Source organism: Pempheris klunzingeri, chromosome 4 (genome assembly GCF_042242105.1).
Source record: "Pempheris klunzingeri isolate RE-2024b chromosome 4, fPemKlu1.hap1, whole genome shotgun sequence".
NCBI classification, from domain to species: Eukaryota; Metazoa; Chordata; class Actinopteri; order Acropomatiformes; family Pempheridae; genus Pempheris; species Pempheris klunzingeri.
Window position 1 is genome coordinate 7,123,706 of NC_092015.1, and position 20,753 is coordinate 7,144,458.

Sequence of the window (20,753 nt, forward strand, 5' to 3'; positions counted from 1 at the left end):
TCATTTCAGGCTGCCAGTTCCCATTACGGGTGTGAGCGGTGAGGGCGACAGGGCTGGCCGTGGTGTAGCGTGAGGCTGCTTCTGTTTAATCTGTCATCAACGCCCTGGAGACCCCCACCCTCTCAGCTGTCCCCTCTCCACATACTCCTGCATTTCTCCCCTATTCATCAGGCTCACCTCAACCCAGCTCAGCAGCAGCAGTATGCATGGAAAAAAGGCAGGCCCCATTGTTCCTCCTGACTCATTGTGTCCTCTGCCATCTCTCTGGGGCCTGACTGTGATTACACAGCAACACACAAATACTATCCAAAAAAAATCATAGGTGTCCAGTGGGCAGGGGGAGTTTCTATTTGCATAAACCAACTCAAATTACTTTCAGACAAAATATGATTTTTGAAACTTTATCGACCATAGGAAACATGGATCAGAGGGGAGCTGAAGCTTGAAATCCCTATAGGAACAGGTTTGTAAACTCCCAAATCCAGACAGATTACTGTGTGGTTTCATCTAATCCAGGAATGTAAATAAACCGCAGCAGTGCCACAGTGCTTTAGAGACCTTTTCAAACACAGGAATTCTTTGCTGTGGGGGATGAGTACAATACAAGTAGCCTGAAATGAATAATGGGTTGCATGCTGCTTAAAAACCACCAGTGGTATACTGGATAATTGATAAACTAGGGGATTAAAATCAGTATTTTATCACTTAAGTGGTAGCACACACACATACACACACACGTGCACACAGATCTTTTAAGGCCTGAAATGTTTGCTAGTTAACTAAAAACGATAAACATAAGAGAATGATGCAGTGAAACATATAAAACAAGATAATAATGACTTACAGTATATCATCACAATCTATTTTTCACTTCATTGAAATTTGTTTTACCGATCAAGCACAATATAAAACTCCAGGGCCACATGTTAGCTTCTTACTGTAACTACAAATGTAGTTAGTTACAGGTACTGTTGTACATTTTAGTTTTTAGGGATTTTTCCTACCATCTCTGGAAACAACCGGTTTTCATACATTTCTGTAACGTATGAAAATCTACTGCTGACTCTTTTGCTGTGTAACACATCACAGTCATGATCAAGTTTGCTTATAATCAAGCTTTCATTATAATTGTTATTTAATGCAACGCTTTAACCAGCAATGTGACTTCTGATAAAAAAAAACAATTAATGCAGACTAAATGTTCACTGTGACAGACTTAACAAGTCAAGGAAGTGTGAAATTACCAGAATCCTCACCTGTCAAAAGAGTGAAACTGCATGGGCAGCATGGCCTGAGCGTGGGCCTTGGCAGTAGGGTCTGGGTATGACAAGGGCTCCAGCCCAGCCTCCATGCCCTCCACTGGAGCTGCTACCAGGCTCTTCAGAATCTCTTTGACATTGATGTCCCTTTTGGGCTGGCTAATGCTGATGATGGAGGAGGGCGATTTCAGCACCTCCACGCTGGGAGATTCAGACAGGCTCTCCTGGGACTTCTTCACCTCTGAGGACAGCGTACATATAAGCTCACTCATGGCATCCGGCACACCCGCGCTGTGTTCCAGGTCCGACCCATTAAGGATGCTGGCTAACTGCTCCTCTCCGATACCAGAGTCTGTGTGAGGAAGGGAGCTTTCCATGTGGAGGTCTTCTAATGGCGCAGGATGGTCCTTATTGCTGTCAAATGCTAGGGGTGTTTCTGCAGGACACACACACGTACACACACACACGTAGACACGAACGCACAGAAAACAGGAAGTGACAGGTTGAGACTACAGTTGTACCATACTAATAGCATTATATACAAAATACTTAAATTCTGTCAAATTTGATTAAGTTACAAATATTCATTATGATATATATCGTTTTTGTGATTTTTTTATATGCAAATAATTTGATACTAATACTAATGAAGAAAACTGCATTCCAGAGCTAGCTTGACATTCCTAGTCAAAGAGTGAATTTAGTGTGTGAAGAAAGAGCCAAGTGGCAACACAGCTTCTTAGATCTCTCTCCAGAAGCTCTGATGCTCTGGTGAGATTATCTCTGTTATTCTCCCTCTATGCTAATAAAACATGAATCCTTTTCATCAGTTCCTCCTGCCTAAAGCATTGGAAGGCATATCTATTTAACTGATTTGAAACGGTGGCAGAGGAGTTGCATAGCCGCTTTCTTATTCTGGCACATAATGTGCTATAAACTGTATCCTTCTATGTACATGAGATGCTGAGTGTAAAGTAAGAATCTTCACCCTTCTGTTTCTTCAAACATTGAAAATGCTTGAATATATCGACCAACTTCACCCAATAAACACAGATTCTCCCAGAAAGTGGCAGAGGTGTTTCTAGTCTAATTTTGGTTTATCCTGACCCACTGGTTACCTAGATGCAAGGTTGGCCATATTAATATTCATCACATGCCCCCAAACGAGGTCAGCAGGGCCTGATTTAGCCAGCAAGTAGTCTGGCTGCCTGGTCCATCAGACAATCGTCTGCCACATGCCGTCTGGAAAATTCCCCCATTTTCTCGTGAAATTTATGAAGGCGGCAGTGTGCCTCTCTCCTCCCAGCAACCTCTATGATCCCATTCTCCTCTGGTGGATTGCTTGCCTAATGGGCACTGACAGATGGGGCTGAAAATAGCGAGCCTGGCTCCACTGCCCCAAAAATCCACAGTAGTTGGTCAGCATGCTGCTGCTTTCCCATCTTCTCACTGCTCATCTTCTCTTTCTTCATTCTACACATTCAGAGCGCTTCAAATTACAATTTCATATTTCCTTTGGCCTCTCTCCTCTTCCTTTTGTTTCTTTTATTCACTTCACCTTTTGTCTGAAAGGAAGTTGATCAAGTATGCTCACTCGTGCAACTCATAATAGCAAGTTGGCAGTGCAGCAGACATTGCATTAAACCTTTGTAGGCAGCTGCTGATTTCCTTTCATGTGACTTAATGCATGATTTATGACTTGAGGCGCATACTACCTTTCATTTCAGAGAGAACGATGATGCCTATTCAAGTTCATAACTACCATCTCCAGCCCCGGTCTCCATTTGTTTCCACATTTAATTCTGTGCGGTGCAATTAGCAGAGCTCATGAATAAATCATTTGTGAGCCAGTGGAGTGCAGGGAGGGTATCCCTGCTATTTTACTGAATGAGCTCTCAGCTCAAGCTGGCAGCAGTATATCAGAATGGACCAAAGACACTTAACATTCATTTGTATCAGACCCATACACCTCAAGCTGAGATTAGTGAGCAGGAAGAATGGATGTACAAAAGGTAGGGCATAGCTGTCAACACCTGTGCTGGTTGGTGAGTTGATCTCCTGGCGCATGTTGCGGCCTGATTGGCTGCTTATCCTGGCAGTCTCACGTTGGGGCTCAAGAATGTCACGGTACTTGGAAACCATGAGGACAGAGATGAAGTATACCACAGCTAAAGCCAGGAACTGGGCTTGCTTACTGTCATCCTGTGGAGAGGAATCACAATTTGGTTATGCCACGCTCTATTCAGACAATCCCATTTCACACGACCCATTGCTGCTGTCTGAAATGGCTCTCTCACCGCAAATGCACCTTAAATACAGCATGAAAACACATTCAAAGTACTGCCATTATTCTTGAACATATTTCTAATACTTACTTTGAAATATTTTTCTTTGAAATACATTCATTTTTTGTGGGTTTTGAGAGAAGCAGCTCAGTGAAAAAAAGGGCATGTTTGGTGTTTCACCTGTTGATTGAAAGGTGTTTTGTTGTATACCTGTTTGTTTCATCCTCTCAGGGCCAAGTCTTTGTCACAAACCCATGTATATCATGCATGTACACATACACAGACACACACATAGACCTGCACTCACCACATCACGAAACACTACAGCGCGCAGTCGATTGATGTCCACATCCTGCAGAAGACGATCAGGGTCCTTGATGGGAGACAGGTTACAAGGGACAGTCTCTATGGCTGTCTAAAGTGGAAAGATAACACAACATGAGATGCTACTCCGTTTAATTGAAGCTCAGTTTTTGCTGTTCTTTTAATATTATTTTAGGGATTAGCAAATGGACTGACATGGAGGTCTGCCAACATCTGTTAGTAGACAAAGACAGATTTTGTATCATAATGGCTATATCTGTAATCTTCCTCTTAGGAAAGAAAAACTGATTTAGTGTTACTATGCAGGTCACATTATGAACATGGGGCAATGTGTTCTTACATTATAAGGCAGAAATGTTTGACTAGCAGCACCGAAACTTAAGTTATGATATCACATCCTACCTTACTGGAAGTTACAGCATTCAATAGGACTTCCTGAGACTTGTTGTTGGGAATGGAAGACTTATTTCCCCTGTCTCTGTGTCTCTGCCTGCACTCCAGACAGTTCCTAACTGCCACACAACACACTACACACACACAAACAAATAGGTTCTCATTTAGTTAAATTTCCATAACATGCATGACATCTTCAAAAGTAATCAGTTATCTCTGATGACTATTTGTTCCAGGCTGCTGGGATAGAGGCCGGGAGTAAAATCAGCAGCCAGACTGATTTCACACTGAAGCCAGTGATGAGAAATTGTATGTTTGCAACAAGGGCGCTGTGAAGTCTGAAGGCTATTTCCCATCCCCCAGAGCACAACTTGGAGTCAACAATCTAGCAAACACAGCTTTGTGCACTAACAAACCCACAGGCACGAACAGATATAGACACAGATATACTCTCATGTGCCCGGACAAAAAAAATAGACAAAAAATTACACATAATTCTTATGCTTAGTTTATGTATCAAATCATTCTACTAAAACAACTGAAGTCTAAATTATACAGGTCAATCAAGTTCACAAATTCATAAGTTTGAATTTACCATGTATCCATTTTCCATTCAAATGTAACTCATCAAATCTCAGTTACGTACACAGAGACACATTTAATCATACACAAGGGCAGAGAGGATCTCATGGAGTCCTATGAGACACAGCAATGACAGACACAAAAGGCTACCATTTGCAAAGAGTACACGATTGCATTGCAAATGATTTTCTCTCTACTTGTTATGAATTCCAAAAGGGTGATCCTGTCATGTCTTACTGCTGGAAACTGCAGCAAAAACCTGTGCATTCTCCAATTTAGAGTACAATTAGCAAACGACTCTTAAATTAATTAGCTTTGGTGATCAAACAGAGGATTTCCAGGGCTTAGGGGAATTATTAGTGTGTGTGAAGAGAATACTGTCATGGCATTTTCTAGCTCATCAATTTCCCAGTGTAAGTGGCAAATATGCAGTTGAATTGTTTCATTTCCTCACAGCACTGACTGGTATTCACAATTAATGCAGAAACATACAATCATGATCTTACCAAGTCTGAGGCACTGACGCATTAGGCCACCAGAGGACATGTTTTTTTCAGCCTCAATCTCACTGAAGTTGAGGGAGCTTGAGAACACCAACACGTCTACCATAACCATGAGACGGGACAGGAATGTGATGGCGGTCTCTGAGGACATGCCCTGTGTTGCCTCGATGTTGTCCAACTCCGTCTTTAACATGCAACAAGGAGGACACCAGTCACATAACACAAAAGTGCACATATACAATTTCATTTATGCTACGTTTTCGTCTAGTTGCGGTTGAGGCATTAATTTACTGAAACATGCAATATAATATGGAAAGAGGGGCATATGAAACATGTGAGTGCGCTATTATCATGTGAGGGATCTCATCTGTGGAGAACCAGAGATAATATTCAAATTTGCTGAAACCAGTGGCAAGTTTATTCGGAGTTAAGATACTGATTCAAGTACATCTAAGGTGACATTATGTCAAACATTTTTTCCGTTAAAACATGGTACACAAATGGTTTTCTACAGAGAATATCAGAGAAGGATGCCATCCGCATCAGTCCACAGGGATAGAACATTTTCAGATCTACTGTATCTAACATAAATGGGTTGTGAATACAGTGTGAAATTAAAAAAAAGTAATTAAAATAGCAGACAACAGAAAATGATTAAAATCAATTTCAATTCAAGACTGTAAATTAAATCGGATAATTACAATAGATTGATAAAAGTAAACATGAATGACACACAAGGATGCTCATTACAAACATATGACATTACATAGGACAAATTTATGTCCTCAGCATTATCTTGTAGCAGAGTGAAGCTGAGCAAATAAAGCTGGCCCCAATCAGTAAACATTAACAAGTCTAATTTCCCAAAGGAACACACTGTACTGTAGTAAACTGCAGACAACCATGGAACCAGGCCATTATAATAAACTACCACTAGATGGCATTATTCCCCTATGGTGAAGACGGTGAGTTGCACTTACAGTAGGAGAGGTGGCTGCTGAGAGAAGGGGCAAGATTCCTCCACAAGCGATAATGATGTTGTCTACCATTTGTGAGATGAGGTGGATGGTGTTGTGCACAAAAATAATGTTCTCATTACTATTAACAAAGTCCATGACAGATTTGGTGGAGTGGCTGCAAGGGAAGGTGGGAAAACCTGGATTACTATGGGTACAACCGTTTCTCACATACATAAATCGCACTGCAATTTTAGTGCAAATGAAACTTAACACATTTATAGGATGTCTTAAAAAGCCAGATTCAATAAATGCCTAAAAACAGCAATAAAATAATATGTTAGTTCTGATATGGGAGGATAATCTAAGCATCACTACAGGCAGCATGTTCAGCCTCCCTCTCTGTCTCTCTCAAAAGCACATAAACCACTTCACACACCTCCTCCAGACGTGGACGTCACTCTCCAGTGCAAACAGCAGGTCAGTGAGCAGTCTCTGATGCATGGCTGACCATTTGAACTCTGGGATGCGGAACATGGTGGTGCGTGGGCCGGGGCTGAACTGACGTCGCTGCTCCTCTGTCATAGGCGTCCCCCTGAAGCCCAAATCCACACGTATGTCCCTCTCCATCTGAGACGGTAGGCGGCCATGTATACTCTGATAAGAGACCAATTAATTTGTAAAAATCAATATCATGAGATACTGTTTACAGACTAGTTGCTAATCCTACTCGTCTGTCAAGATCGATAGTGCCACCTTAATGAGACATAACTCTACTGTCATACTATTCACTATAAATGATGAATTGCCATATTAAAGGGAGTCCTCAAATAACCTCTTCCTGCCTGCGGGTAAAGAAAAAAAATACAACAAGCTCAATGCAACCTCTACACATAAGATGAATGAGTCAGCAAGGTGCTGCAAAAAAAAAAGCCTGTTTAAAAAACAGCAGCAATGAATTGAACATGAGCAATTATGCAACAGCAGAGAAAGATTTAAAAATAAACCCTGCCTCCCACTGGCGCTCCATCAGTGACCCAGTCTAGGCAAAAGAGCCTGACCTCTGAGAAAGAGCACAGCTCATATGGGAGGAGGGGAGCGATGAACAAATCCCAGGAGATTGTTGCAGAATAATGCTTTGTCTATTTCTGCCCTACTGTTGGCTTATCCAACTATTCCAGCAGCCCACTTTCCTGAGTCTCAGAGGGACGTTGCCTGATGTGCATCAGGCCATCCTGTCCCCATTACAACCAGAACCGGGCATGGGAATGATCCCTATGGGTCTGTTAATATAGAACTGTTCACTCAAGGCCAACACATCCTGACAATAGCAAATGGTCTCCTTACTTGCTTTCCACTGTTGCTTTCTGACCCTGGCGCTGCTATGTTTCAGTTTTCATGATCGCCTGCAATTTTCCCTCTGGCTAAGCTTTCCTGTTATTTTAAAATCAGGTGAGGTCAGTGCACTGGGAGCGCTGTCTTTCCTGTTGGAATTTACTGGATAATTCAATTCATGAATGAACGTGTGATAACCAACCTGTGTGGTGGCCGTCGTCTGAATCTTCCTCATCTCCTTGTCTTTGCCATCATCTGATCTCTCCGCGTCAGAAGTGTTGTTTGTTACATCTGTTGCACTGCTGGTCTTGACAGTGGCGGGGTCTCCTTCACACACCACTGCAGCTGTGCCCTCAGCGACCTCTGGGCTTTTGGAGGAGGCCTCAGTGTTGGTACTAGCCACAGAGCTGATGCCCTCCATGGCTGCCTGTAGTTCAAACTCATCTTTCTCCAGGATACTGGGCAAGGAACCAAGCTCAGAGCTGCCTGTCATCTGAGCAAGTAAGCCCAGTTCATCAGTGGTGTGTGGGGGGGGCTCTGGGCTGGGCAGGACCAGAGGCTCAGCTGGACTGAGATCAGGCAGTAGTTTGTCCTCCATGCTGCCTACCACCTTGCTGAACAGGAAGTTGTTGTTAGAGATGCTGTCCTTGTCATCGTCCAGAGTAATGAGAGGGGCTGCATTTTGGTCATCCATGCTGCCCTTTGGCAACAACACGCTGTTAACATTACTGTTGAGCTTTTCCACAGCAGCGCAATAAACATTATCCAGCAGAGAATCCACCTCCACCAGTGCTCCATTCTCAGACACTCCCAGAGTTTCAGAGGACAACTCCATATCATCTAGCTTAACCTCTGTTGCCTCCACCTTTTCGGCCTTGATGTCCACCAGGAGGTCATGAACTTCGACCCTGACGCCATCTACCGTGCCCTCTACTCCTCTGAGACTCTCTTGAGGCACCTTCCCTTCAGCCAGCAGGTTGCGCGAATCTGCATTCTCATAGTCTTTCTCACTCTCAGGTGTCTGCGAGTTATCATCCATTTCTCTGATCTCAACCACGCCCTTGATGCCAGAGGCCTGAGCAGATAGACCAGAGATGGTGCTGACCAGACCTTTCTTGCCTTTCTTAATATTCTCCTCCTCCTGACGTTGGTACTCTTCGTACATCTTAGCCAAGTACTCTTTATGTGCCTCATACGTCACCTTTGAAAAAGGGAAACATTACAGACAATGTTAGCGACATATTTATGATGCTGTGAAAATGAGTTTAGATTAACCTTAACAGTTAAGACAACATAGATACAAATGTCTCCCTCAACAGCAGAGGTCAGTGTTTCCTCTCTGTTGTCTAGTACAGTACTCACCTTAGAATGGGCTATAGAGAGTGTGTCCACCCACACGCGCCATCCTCCCCACTCGTACTTGATGGCATGGTAGAGTAGAATGCGAAAGATGTTGTACACCATCTCGGTGATCTTCTGCTCGTCAGAGTTTTTAGGGTTGATGTAGCCAAGAGAAAACATCCAGTCCTGCCACACAGAGCACTGAAGCAGACACCTGCAATCCGAACATCATTTTCAACAGATTCTACTTTGAGTTTTCCATCAAAATTGAATACAAATTAGGGCAATTATCCTCGCTGCTTCTCCTCAGCACGCTTTCTTTGTGTCAAAATAACATACTGGTGGCATTTTGTTGTTCACATTACAACAGATTGTTTTGATCATTTGGTCATTCATTTGTTTGTTTATTTGGCAGCAGTATGTGAAAAAACAAAATGACAGCCAAGATAGAAATGGGGCCACAAGTGAAAACCAATTAAGTGTTTGTTGTTGTTGTTGTTGTGTTGATTTTTCCATTTCAACAGACAAGGCACTTTCTTCCTATTAAATTTAGGCTAATTATGTAGGTTAGTGGCTTCCCCAACACTTATAATTTATTGTAATATGTCTTAAAATATGTGTTCATGTGTATCACAAGGAGAGACAAATGAGCAACTGTCAAAACTGTCACAGAAACATCTGCTGGAGAACATGTGCATGTTTAAGGATGATTTAGCACCAATATGAGCCAATTAAACGTGGGACAAGAGGGGGAACGGTGTGCATTTTTTTAAAACTTTTTTTGATACACTAATCAGCAAGATAATTGATGAAATGGGTGAGTAAAGGCCGTTTAAGTTCTACTCACCGTCTGTTCTCTCGGCTGTTGCTGAACAGTTTGATCATGTCTGAAAGGAAGAGCCGCCGAACCTCCATGAGGTCTGTGCTGGGGGTGGAGTTCTTCAATAAGGTGGCTACCACCTTGAGAATCACTGATATCATGCACATTAATACAAACATATACATACATTGTCAATTTTACCAGTGAGTACTGATAAAAAATTAAATTCAATGTGACACATAAGAGGCTTACTTGGGTTCTGAATCTTGACAGTGGAGTCAGGCTCAGGGTGAGGTTTGTGCACTACCTGTGTGCACACCTGCTCTGTAAGAATCTGGCACGGGAAGCCAGAGGATATCAGTCACACATTCTGTACACCGAGACCAATGGTGCAGTAATGTTGGGACATTTGAGAGGAAAATGTTTTGTTACCTCGTACAGAGTGTTGTAGGTCGTCACGGTCACAGTGTTGGTGTGCAGCATGAGCCTCTCTCCCAGGAGAGTAAAGAGGCTGTGTGTGTGCATGATCTCCACCTTCCTCCTGCGGATAAACACACACAAACACACACACAGACATAATGGTAAAGTGGCTTGTTTAGAGCTCCCTAAGCCACTGAAAGGATCAGTGAGTGCCGTCAGCTTGCTTCCCTGTTCTCACCCACGGTGAGCCGGGCTCCAGAGACAAGTGTCAGGAAGTGCCTGCTGTCATAAATTGGGGGAATTTCGTTCGAGGTGTGTAGGATAACGAAGTTAGCCTGTCAGTGGGAATGGCTCCAAGACACAACGGAAGCACAGCACAGGTGACGGGTTCAACAGTGACAAACTACTTCTGCAAACAGCATAAGGACTGCTGTCACAATGCTAAGCCAAAGCTGCTGCCACAGTCTCGAGACAAGATGGGACTTTCCCTAATAAGACGCCAATTTTTTTTGTATTTTGCAGAGGCTGGCAAATTGGACACTTAGGAGAAGAGTAGTGTTATAACTGCATAAATATGGAAATTTGGGAGAAAAGGGCAGACTAATGATGCATAGCAAGCTGAGGTGGAACTTGTAAAAGTCTGCTCAACCAACAAGGTACATTTAGAGGACGGATCTTCTTGTAAATGCTTTTAAATCCAGGCAAAGTCACCCTCTTTTTCCCTGATTATCGTTTAAATCATAAGTGAAGACAATGTTAAAACTAAAATTACTGCCTCGCGGTTTTATGCCTCTGACAACCAGCCGAGTTGCAGTTTTCATCCATGTCTCACCAAACTCACATAATACATAATGAAGACTTTGAAAGAAAATTTGATAAAATAAATCAATTGTATTTTTTGGTGAAATGGTTCTTTTCACTGTATTGACATGTATGGTTCCAGTGAATAATTTCCAGTGAGAAACATGCTGTCTTTATCTAGAGACTATTTGTACAGAGGAGTACAGAGAACTGATTTGTCACATGGTACGACAACTATCACCTTAAACTCAATTTCAGCAAACCAGCTTGTGGAGGATTACCGGGGGAAAAGGAGCCTCCTTGTCCTGGTTGACACCCAGAGAGAGGAAGTGATGACACTCATACAAGTACTTAGGGTCCAAATTCATAAAAGAAAACTGGACTTGACTCGTAACGCTGAAGCCTGTTCTTTCTGAGGGGACTCTTCTTCAATGTGTGCAACAGGCTCCTGCAGACCTTCCATCAGTCTGTGGTAGCCATGGCTCTGTTCTTCACCTTTGGCTTGGAGGTCAGCAATCTCAACATGCTGTTAAGGAAGGCCAGCTAGGTGATCAGATTGGAACTGGACAGTGTAGAGGCTTGTGGCAAAGAGGAGGATGAGGGACAAATGAGGGACAAAAATCAAAGCCATCTTATCTTGAGCCAGCGCATTCAGTCCCTGACAAATGAGGGACAAAAATCAAAGCCATCTTATCTTGAGCCAGCGTATTCAGTCCCTGGATCCTCTAACCAAGCTGCCCAGCAGTGGAGACCACAGACTATGAACATTGCAGAACATTATCTTATCTGAAGTTGGCCTTTGCCTTTTAGATATAAAAAGTAATTCACCATTTTATTATATTAGAAATTTGTGTACATTTTGTCAAGATTAGCAGATGAATCCTTGAGTTCTGCTAAAAACATGTTGTGAGGTCACAGTGACCTTTACCTTTGAACACCAACAACTAATCAGTTGAGTCTGAGTGGACGTTTGTGTCAAATTTGAAGAAATTCCCTCAAGGCAATCCTGATATATCTCGTTCACGAGAATGGGATGGATGGACGTACAGCCTGAAAATGTAATGCCTCCGGCAGTGTGCCAATGCGGGCACATTTTTTTTACAATATGAAAATTGGATGTATGCTATTCAGTGAGAAGAGATTACATTAAATACTCTGCAAGAATATGGTAATGATACCGCAGGAAGCATATTTAGTTCCAAATCTATAAACTTGCCATGTAATATTCATTCTGTTTCATCTTTTAGTTCACGATTTGAGCATTTTCAATTATATGACAGACATCTGAACTAAGCTTATGTCATATATCCTGGCTTTTCTCTGTCATGCTCTTTCTGGTTGTTTTGTCCTGTGTGGACCCAAGAAGCATTAACTAGTACAATAAATGTGTAGATCACATCGTACTGATTATTTGACTCATCATTCCAGATAGAACTAACAATATCTAACATCACTGAACTAATAAATATGAAATGACAAATTCAATTAACAAAAAGTAATAACGCTAACAAAGCACGGAAGAAATGTGTTTAATTGTTTATGACTTGCACTGGAGCTCACAGTGAACTAGGGATGGTCTTTTAAAATGTATGAAAGCTATTAAAGTGAGGGCTGAGGGGCAGGCTTTCATGAAGCCCTCAGGTCCCTTGAGGATATAGGCCTTTCACTTCTGCCGAGGGCAGTCTAGCATGGGCTTATGGCTGCCCTTTCTCCCCATTCCACAGGCACCAGTAACACTACAACACCTGGTGCCCCACCATTGTGAGCACAGCTCCATACATACATCCTGCATTTTCAACCACTGGCTCTTCACCCGTAAGCGCTCTCTCTCTCTCTCTCTTCTCCATTGTGCAGCATACAGGGGATATGCTGACATCCTTGTGGGTACTTTATTATCATTATTTACTGTTTTTTAACATGGACCACCTCCACCATTCTCTTATGTGTAGTAATGGTTTTAGGGCACCGTGCCAAGAATTCAGGTGTTATACAAAGAAGTGCACCCTAATTTGCAAAACTGGCATCCATTCAAACATTTTTGGCTCATCTAACTGTTCACTTTTTCACAGGAGTGGCAGGAGCTGATGAATGATTTCTCTGAATGTAAAGCCTGATTCCATTTCAAACCTAGTAGCCTATTGTAATGTTGTTAACAAAGACAATGCAGGGACATAGAAAAGCTTAAAATGGCAAAAACAGAACAGAGTAGATAACAGCTTTAGACAAACTTTTTTGCAATTAACTAATCTTTATGTGTGTGTGTGTGATAATTGCAATTTACTACACAGGTTATTCGAGCGGGTTACTTACTTGTGGCCCAAATGCTTGAGGAAGTACCCAAGGACTTTGAGGGATTGTACTCGAATGCTTTCACTCTTAGAGGCCATGAGCTTGTAGATTACCCTGGAATAGACACAAGCAGCGAAAGCTGGCAACAGCACACTGTCCTGATGGAATAAAATATAGCCCTGTTGATAAAAAGGCCCTGCACTGGTTAGCTGACAACCACTTTCCTTCAGGGAGAATTTACATTAGCATTAAATGAATGCCCTAATGAAAGCAGCAGCCTTTCCACAATGAATTCCTTAGAACTCACAAGTAGTGCTACACCATGTGCATTTATATTTTATAGGATCACATGGGCTAAGTTTGATCATCTGTGTCATATTGTGAAATCAATATGTTAATATTGTTACTTTTCCATGCATTTCTTTTCTCATTGAACTTATGAATTATTCATCTTACAGGCATACAGCAACAGCGCAAGTGCTGGGTGCTTAGGCTTTATTTTGTGAAATCACCTCTTCATTTTGTGCCTGAACAGCAAATGGATTGTGTCTTCCCCTGAGGGGCTTACCGTATTCCATTTCTCTGGTCAAAAGCAGGGATCATCGATGCTGGATGCTCAGACATGAGAGCTACCACCAACTGCAACACATCGTGCAGATTCTCATCCTGCTGACAAACCAGGAAAAAAGGAAGATTTGGGGACAGAAAAAGAGAGAAGGGAGCAGGTGATGACAGCGAGAATACAGTTTTTGTCCTTTGCTAAGTTCTGTAACTGCAACTGCGGCATAGAGGTATGCACATAATCAGTGTGCCTTGCAATTATATCACCTGCAATTGCCAAATACACGTGGGCCCCTGGTACACATTACAACAGTACAGAGGCTGCAGTTGACCATTGTACAATGGAAAATAAGTGGCTGATCAAAATGAAAAAATATTAATTTTTGTGTTTAGTTTACATGCTGGAAAAAAACTCTTTAGAATAGCAATTCTAAAGATGAAATTTGACCTTGTAGCTTAGTGCAGCAAAGTGGCAGACATACTGAGTGAATTCAATTGCAGTAGGAATAGACTTTGTACCTCATGCATTGTTAATAAATAGCTCAGGATGCTCTGCAACTCATCCTCCTTCACACCTCGGTCCTGAAAGAATGCAACAGTGGTAAAGCAGATAAAAAATTAAATGATGTACTTGGCAATTAATTGGAGAAGGGATATCGCATTACAGTGTTGCAGTATATCTGCAGATAGCATAGAAAAGCATCACAGTATTTTTCATTTAAGTACAGTTAAAAAGAAGGTATGAGAAATTTTTTTTGGAAGAAGAGCAAGAAGAGAGTGTTCTGGTCTCCGGTGTGTCAATTTTTAGCGGCCCCAGCAGCCCTATAGCTCACTCTGTCAGTTGGTTGGTTGAAGTTCACAGAAATTTCCCATCCTTTTGTTGGTTACAGCTTTTGCCCAAGGAGACTGGAATTTGTCATGGAGGTCAAGTGCACGTGTGTGAGGATTTGAGTTGAGTTGTGTTCATTGCCAGTTGGCTAAAAGTGGGTGTGACAGCAGCCTATAACAAAAAAGCGCATAACTTGCACAAGATTTTGTGGAGAGGCTGCTCATGAGCTAAAGATCAGCTGATTAACTGCTTAAGCTAAATGGCAAAAAGGGGGTATGAAAGTGGGAGTGGCTTATTACACAAAGTTGCATATTTACTACGTGGATTCACGTAGTGTGCAACTGATGCACCATCATGAGGATTAACAAAACGGATTAAACATCCAGATACTCGATGAAGTTTGGCCTGGTGATAACATTAAGACACCAAGCCTGTTTGCTGCAATGCCCTGAAAGCCTGATATAGAACGTGGCAGGATCATCTGCAGACACATGGCATGCTGGGATGCACTATACACTGACCAAATCTATGCAGTATAAAACATTTTAAAAAAAACTAATTAAATGTGCAATATGTTCTTCAGCAGTACTGATTAGTGAGTGATTAGATCATTTGTGTTTTAAATAATTCAATCAATTCAGTCAGTTAAACAACAACAACATCATGACCAATATCCAACATGAATTTCAAGAAACAAAAGCAATGCCTTATAAAGGGCCACCTTTGTCTGATAAACAGTCAGCAAAGCCAGTGGGAGTCAATTACAATTAACTGAACCAAAGAAAAACAACAATTTGTCTCATTTGCAAAGCTGGAACCAACAAATGTTTGGTGTCTTGATTGGTGATTAAATAATTATCAAAACTGTCATTTATTTTCTGTTGATTAACTAATGAATTCATTAAATCTGTTTCAGCACAACTGGTTTTCTTCCAAGCACATGCTGTTTGGAATAAATAAATAAATAGTGAATTTATTAAACAGCAGACTGGCAGAACGTTTTAAAAGGATAACACAGGGAGAATTGACAATATCCATATTTTCTCGGCGCAGCTCAAAATCAAGCTGTGTGAGGGGCTGCGAGGCATGAAGACAGGTGGGATATACCTTCAGGATGAGTTGCTTGAGGAAGAGAAGCATGAATGCCCGCAGAGAAATTATTTCTTTCTGGGTCGGTCTTGGACCATCTGTAGTTGGAGAGAGATTGAGAGAAACAATACAATTGAGAGAAGTACTAGAACCAAATAAAAGGTTCTGTTTTCCACTTTCCTCTATATTTTGGTATACTTTCATGATTTGAAGTTCCTTTTTGATGTTTGATTGATAATGAAATACTGATGTCCTGTGTTGTCCTCCTTTGAGCAGAACAGGGACATTTTCAAAAGGGCATATTCAGTTATCTTCAATGTATCATAAGCTTTGCACTGATTGACTGAATTCACTTTGACTGTGTGTGTATCAAAAGCGTTTTACTGACAACCTAAACACAGTGTGGCACACAAAGCCAATGCATTAACAATTAGTAAAATATATTTTATATACATAGCAGGCTTTAAATTAAGGAGGAATCATTTTGAGTATTCAGCCCAAGTTAATTTATCATTCATGCTGCATCCAAAGTCTGTGTATCCCAGGTACTCTTCATCACAACATAGTGGCCAGGCAGCCAGCCAAAGGTCACCATAGTCACACCTGCCCATCACACTGGCCAACATCTCATTAAAACTACCCAGAATGCCTCTGCCAACTTAAGGTCACTTTGGCACACTGACGTTAGCATCACATTGCAATCCCTTCCTGTCATGAACCTCTTTCAACATCTGACAGGCTGAATGCTGTCAGCAGGTGTATGTATGTCGTGCAAATAGAGAAGAATGACAGAATATGACGGACAGCATTGATTAACTGCCATATCACAGAGCTGCTGCTGCTGCTGCTGTGTTGCTTTGGTGGAAACAAGAATTAATTTTGACACCGTCAGATCCTATTCAATATGCTGAGCTCTTTTGTTTTTAACCAAACAGTGTTTGCACATACACTGAGTAAGCACACTAATGGACTGCAGCAACAGGCAGATCAATATTACACCAAGCTATTCAGCCAGTACAGGATATGGCATACATTATCACTTATAACAATATAAGTGTGAATCCCCCTAAGATTAGCAGCACTCTCACTGTAGCACAAAGACTCAGTTTTGGCGGTAAAACCTGGCATGTATTCATTTATTCCTTATTCATCCTGTGCAATGAGCCAGGTATAAACACACTGACAAAATCTTTTTACATTTGCAGAGGTATCAAATGACAGTAGCTGGGCCAAGTATAACAGTAAAAGCCTTTCAGGGAGAAATGGTAATTTTGCTCAGTGTCTTTCTTCTCCTCTCAGCACTGATAAACTCCAACCTCCACCTTGGCTGGACACATGTTCATTCGAAATGGGGACAGTGCCATGATGACAGATACAATGGCAGCAGACACCTGACCATCCTGACGCTCCAACAGCCAGTCAATGTAATCAATGATGGGGCTCCCTGAGGTTGCAGGAGGATGGCAAGTGCCGCTGCATCCCGACACTGATTAATAGAGTGAGCGAGGAAAACCCAGCGTAGGGACAGAGCCTGACATGGAAGGGATGATAAGAACATTATTACTACAGCCACTGCATCCAAGTTATTCACAAGCAATTATGCTTAGCAGCTCTGTGCAGCTCTTGTTTCTCATTCATGTATTGCTTTACTTCCTTCTTCCCAAGGGCACAAGGAGAAAGAGTTTATTGAAAAACAATTTATGTCCATGTGATTAATGCAGGAATCTTATTTCGGCTTACGACTGATGATAATAAGGTCAAGGCATACACATCAGCATGAGTCCTGCTAACTCGTGTACAGTCTTGTAAACCTAGAAATAGAAAACAAGAATAATCATATTTTCTCTCCCTGAACGCTTTTTCAGTAAACAAAGCCTGATAAAACATTCCAGTGCAACAAGTGTTTTTAATTGCTGCAATTATTGGTTTCCACAATTCTTCTCAAGGTGTAATTAGCATAAGCTTTATCTGCTAACCTGCTCTGTTAGAGGATCTGGAGTGTGTTGATTTTTAACTGCAGTGACTGAACATTTTATAAAGAAACACACTGGACAAACAAAAAGGGAAAAACATGGATGGGTAAGGCCTTCATCTCTCTCAGCATCTTTTTTAATGCACCACCTAACCTAAACCTACATCACCTCTGAGGTGTAAATGTGAAGCAAGGCAGTGCTGAAATAAGAGCTTGCAATTAATCATTCCTCGACTTCCCCCTGTAACCAGTAACTTGTGTCTTACATTGGGTAAATTCATAAAAATGAAGACGCACACAAAACTCAAACAAACCACAAGCCAGGATCAGATCAGTCCTCTGAAGGACCTATATGTCTGTCAGAGGTGATTCCTCCTGTAATGGCTACAGGACAGAACCAGCTTGAATTGAACATGATGACTGGCCGAACAGCTTTACTGCCCATCTCATTACTTATTACTGAATAAAACAGAGGCAGGGCAGAGACAGAGGCAAAGGGAGAGTGATAAAGATTGACACAGATTATTTGTTGGTTTGGGGGAACATATCACGGACTGAAAGAAGCAGAGCGATGGGCACCTGTCGGTATGTGTATGCAGTGATTCTGTGTGTAACCGAACGCTATATGGCTTTAATTTGATAGCACTCTCGATTAAGACCTGAGGGATAAAAAAAAAAGAGGAGGCACTTCCAGAAACAAAGTGAGTAGCTGAGGGAACTTCATTTTAAATGTGATCTCTGTGTCCCTATAACTGAACACTTCATTTTCTGCTTGGCTCTCTCCCTCTTTGTATGCGTCTTTGTTTGGTCATTTCTCAGTTCTGAAGGACAGAGAGAAAAAACTGACCTGCCAAATCAAGCGGAGATCAATGGAACCAGACCCACTCTGAAAATTACCTACAGTAAGAAGGCGATTCATTTCTTCCCCAGAAGCTCAGCCATTTTCCAGCCCATAATAACCTCCCATGAATTCAACAACAATTCAACATATTTACAGTTGTGCTTGAGAGGACTACATTTAGGGGACAAATATGGAGTATAGTTCATTTTTGGACCCATTTAAACATTATTGGGTCCTGAAACAGACTTTAAAGGGAAATATTGTGCAAAATTCATAATAACAAGACCATCCTCTCTCTTTTTCTCCTGTTCCATCTTTCAGTAAATGTGTGAGTAAAGGCTCTGTTTAGATCTGTTGAAAATATGACCTCCCCCAGCCCTTCAACAGTCCCGCCCACTGAAAACCCAAAAGTCCACCTCGCTGTCCGTCATTGCTATGTGGCTAAGGCTAGCTAAGATGTTGAAGGTACGAGCAAAGCACTCAAAGTGTGGTGTTGTTGGCTGCAAGAAAACAAAAAACAGACTTCATGTCCTCCCACCATCTGTGGAAGTGAGGGCCCTGCGGATTTACCTTATCTCGGATCAAGTTGTGACAGAAATGTCCTGTCAGCGACTTCAAAACATGACTGTTGTAGGGGTGGGGGTGTGTGTGTTTGAGTGTGTCCATAACAAGGGTTGTAAATGGTGCAAGCTCAAGGATGGATCAATACTGGCTTTTGCAGTGTTTTATGTTGTTTTGCTGTTTATTTGGCAGGTTAGTCTGTAAAACTTGGTTTTAAACTTGGCGTGTTGCTCAGCTAAGCAAAGCAAAGATTGTGCTCCAGAGACGGCAGAGCTGATGTGAAGGTTGATGGCCGGTGTGTGTTTGGGCTTGTGGGAACTGACCAATCAGAGCAGACTGGGCTTTTCTTGCGAGGTGGACCTTAAAGAGACGGGAGCTACAACAGAGCGGGTGAAAGAAGATAAATAGACCAGTATGTAGGATGCAGAGCGTGAGGATTTGTATTTTTTGAACATTATATACTCTAATACCCCAAGCTCTTTCCAGATATTAAAGCACTTCACTTTGTTCCTCAGTTCTCCTTCATACAGAACTCATGACCATGGGTGGAAGTTGGAGATAGGCTAGTAAATTGAGAGCTTTTCAAAGAAGCACCTCAATTACTACCAGTCTACCTGTTGATCTCATGGTCCTCCCTCACGAACAGAACCCTGAGATTCACTTCATTCTTTCAGCAGCGAATTGCTTGCGACCCAAATGTGGCAATCTGCTGCTTTCTGGCAGTGGACCATGGCCACAGACTTGGTGGTGCCGACTCTCATCCCAATCTCTGCACACTTGACTGAAACTGCCGCAGTATGTGTTGGAGAACATTGTCCGATGAAGCCAACAGGACTTCGTCATCAGCAATATACACAGAGAAAACACACAATCCTTAATCCTGGCAGCTTGTTTTACAGGCAAGCATCAACCCCCCAAAAAAAACTCTGGCTTCACCTGGCACCCAACCCAGACATCTCCACCAGCCACCCACTCTTGCAGGTGGTTGGGCCACACAGCACACTGGCAGTTGCTATAAACATTTTTGTGTTTTGTGTGACTGTCCTGTTTAGCATGGATGCAATGCAGAAACTACAGTAAGTACTCTGTAGCACACCTTGTGTGTTATTCTGGTGTTTTAACCTGTGCTTGACATCTCTTACATAAAACAAATCATAAAATTACTTGGTCTTGTGATGCTCCAACAAAAAGCAGAACTATACTACAATGCCTGAGGCTACATGGAGACAGATTTCCAAGACAAGGGATTTTGACATCAAAATCTATTATTCAGCAGTGGTGAAAGCAACAAAAAACGAACCAAATGCGTCTAATGTAGTGGACGTGATAGAAATAAAGTTATGAGAAAAGTTCCTCTGATGCCCGAGCTAAATATAGGTCATCGTCCTAGAACATGAGCTCTTGATAAGTTCAACTTTCGTCAATTATTATTTCTTGTAAAGTTCTCTTGCACAGCACAAGAAGGGATAACGGACACTGCATAGTGTAAGTAGATGGGATAAGGAACAAAATAAAATCTGGGAAAATGAGAGTTGTTCATTTGTGATAGAAATTATTAGTGGATGGGAGTAAAGAAAAAGCCTGTTTAGATG

At 41.9% G+C, this 20,753-nt stretch overlaps 1 protein-coding gene across 1 annotated transcript in view; it reads right to left on the minus strand.

Annotated features, from left to right (window-relative positions):
* nbeab (neurobeachin b) overlaps nucleotides 1-20,753 on the minus strand; it is a 191,559-nt gene that overhangs the window by 100,297 nt on the left and 70,509 nt on the right. Inside the window, exons 14-29 of the mRNA XM_070828730.1 lie at nucleotides 15,806-15,885; nucleotides 14,389-14,451; nucleotides 13,877-13,974; nucleotides 13,330-13,422; nucleotides 10,231-10,339; nucleotides 10,051-10,132; nucleotides 9,826-9,949; nucleotides 9,000-9,192; nucleotides 7,840-8,838; nucleotides 6,742-6,959; nucleotides 6,327-6,480; nucleotides 5,350-5,530; nucleotides 4,271-4,395; nucleotides 3,852-3,959; nucleotides 3,293-3,461; nucleotides 1,257-1,695 (exon numbers count right to left, since the gene is read on the minus strand). Of these exons, the coding sequence (XP_070684831.1) occupies nucleotides 1,257-1,695; nucleotides 3,293-3,461; nucleotides 3,852-3,959; nucleotides 4,271-4,395; nucleotides 5,350-5,530; nucleotides 6,327-6,480; nucleotides 6,742-6,959; nucleotides 7,840-8,838; nucleotides 9,000-9,192; nucleotides 9,826-9,949; nucleotides 10,051-10,132; nucleotides 10,231-10,339; nucleotides 13,330-13,422; nucleotides 13,877-13,974; nucleotides 14,389-14,451; nucleotides 15,806-15,885 (3,235 nt within the window). The remainder of the gene's footprint in view (nucleotides 1-1,256; nucleotides 1,696-3,292; nucleotides 3,462-3,851; nucleotides 3,960-4,270; nucleotides 4,396-5,349; nucleotides 5,531-6,326; nucleotides 6,481-6,741; nucleotides 6,960-7,839; nucleotides 8,839-8,999; nucleotides 9,193-9,825; nucleotides 9,950-10,050; nucleotides 10,133-10,230; nucleotides 10,340-13,329; nucleotides 13,423-13,876; nucleotides 13,975-14,388; nucleotides 14,452-15,805; nucleotides 15,886-20,753) is intronic.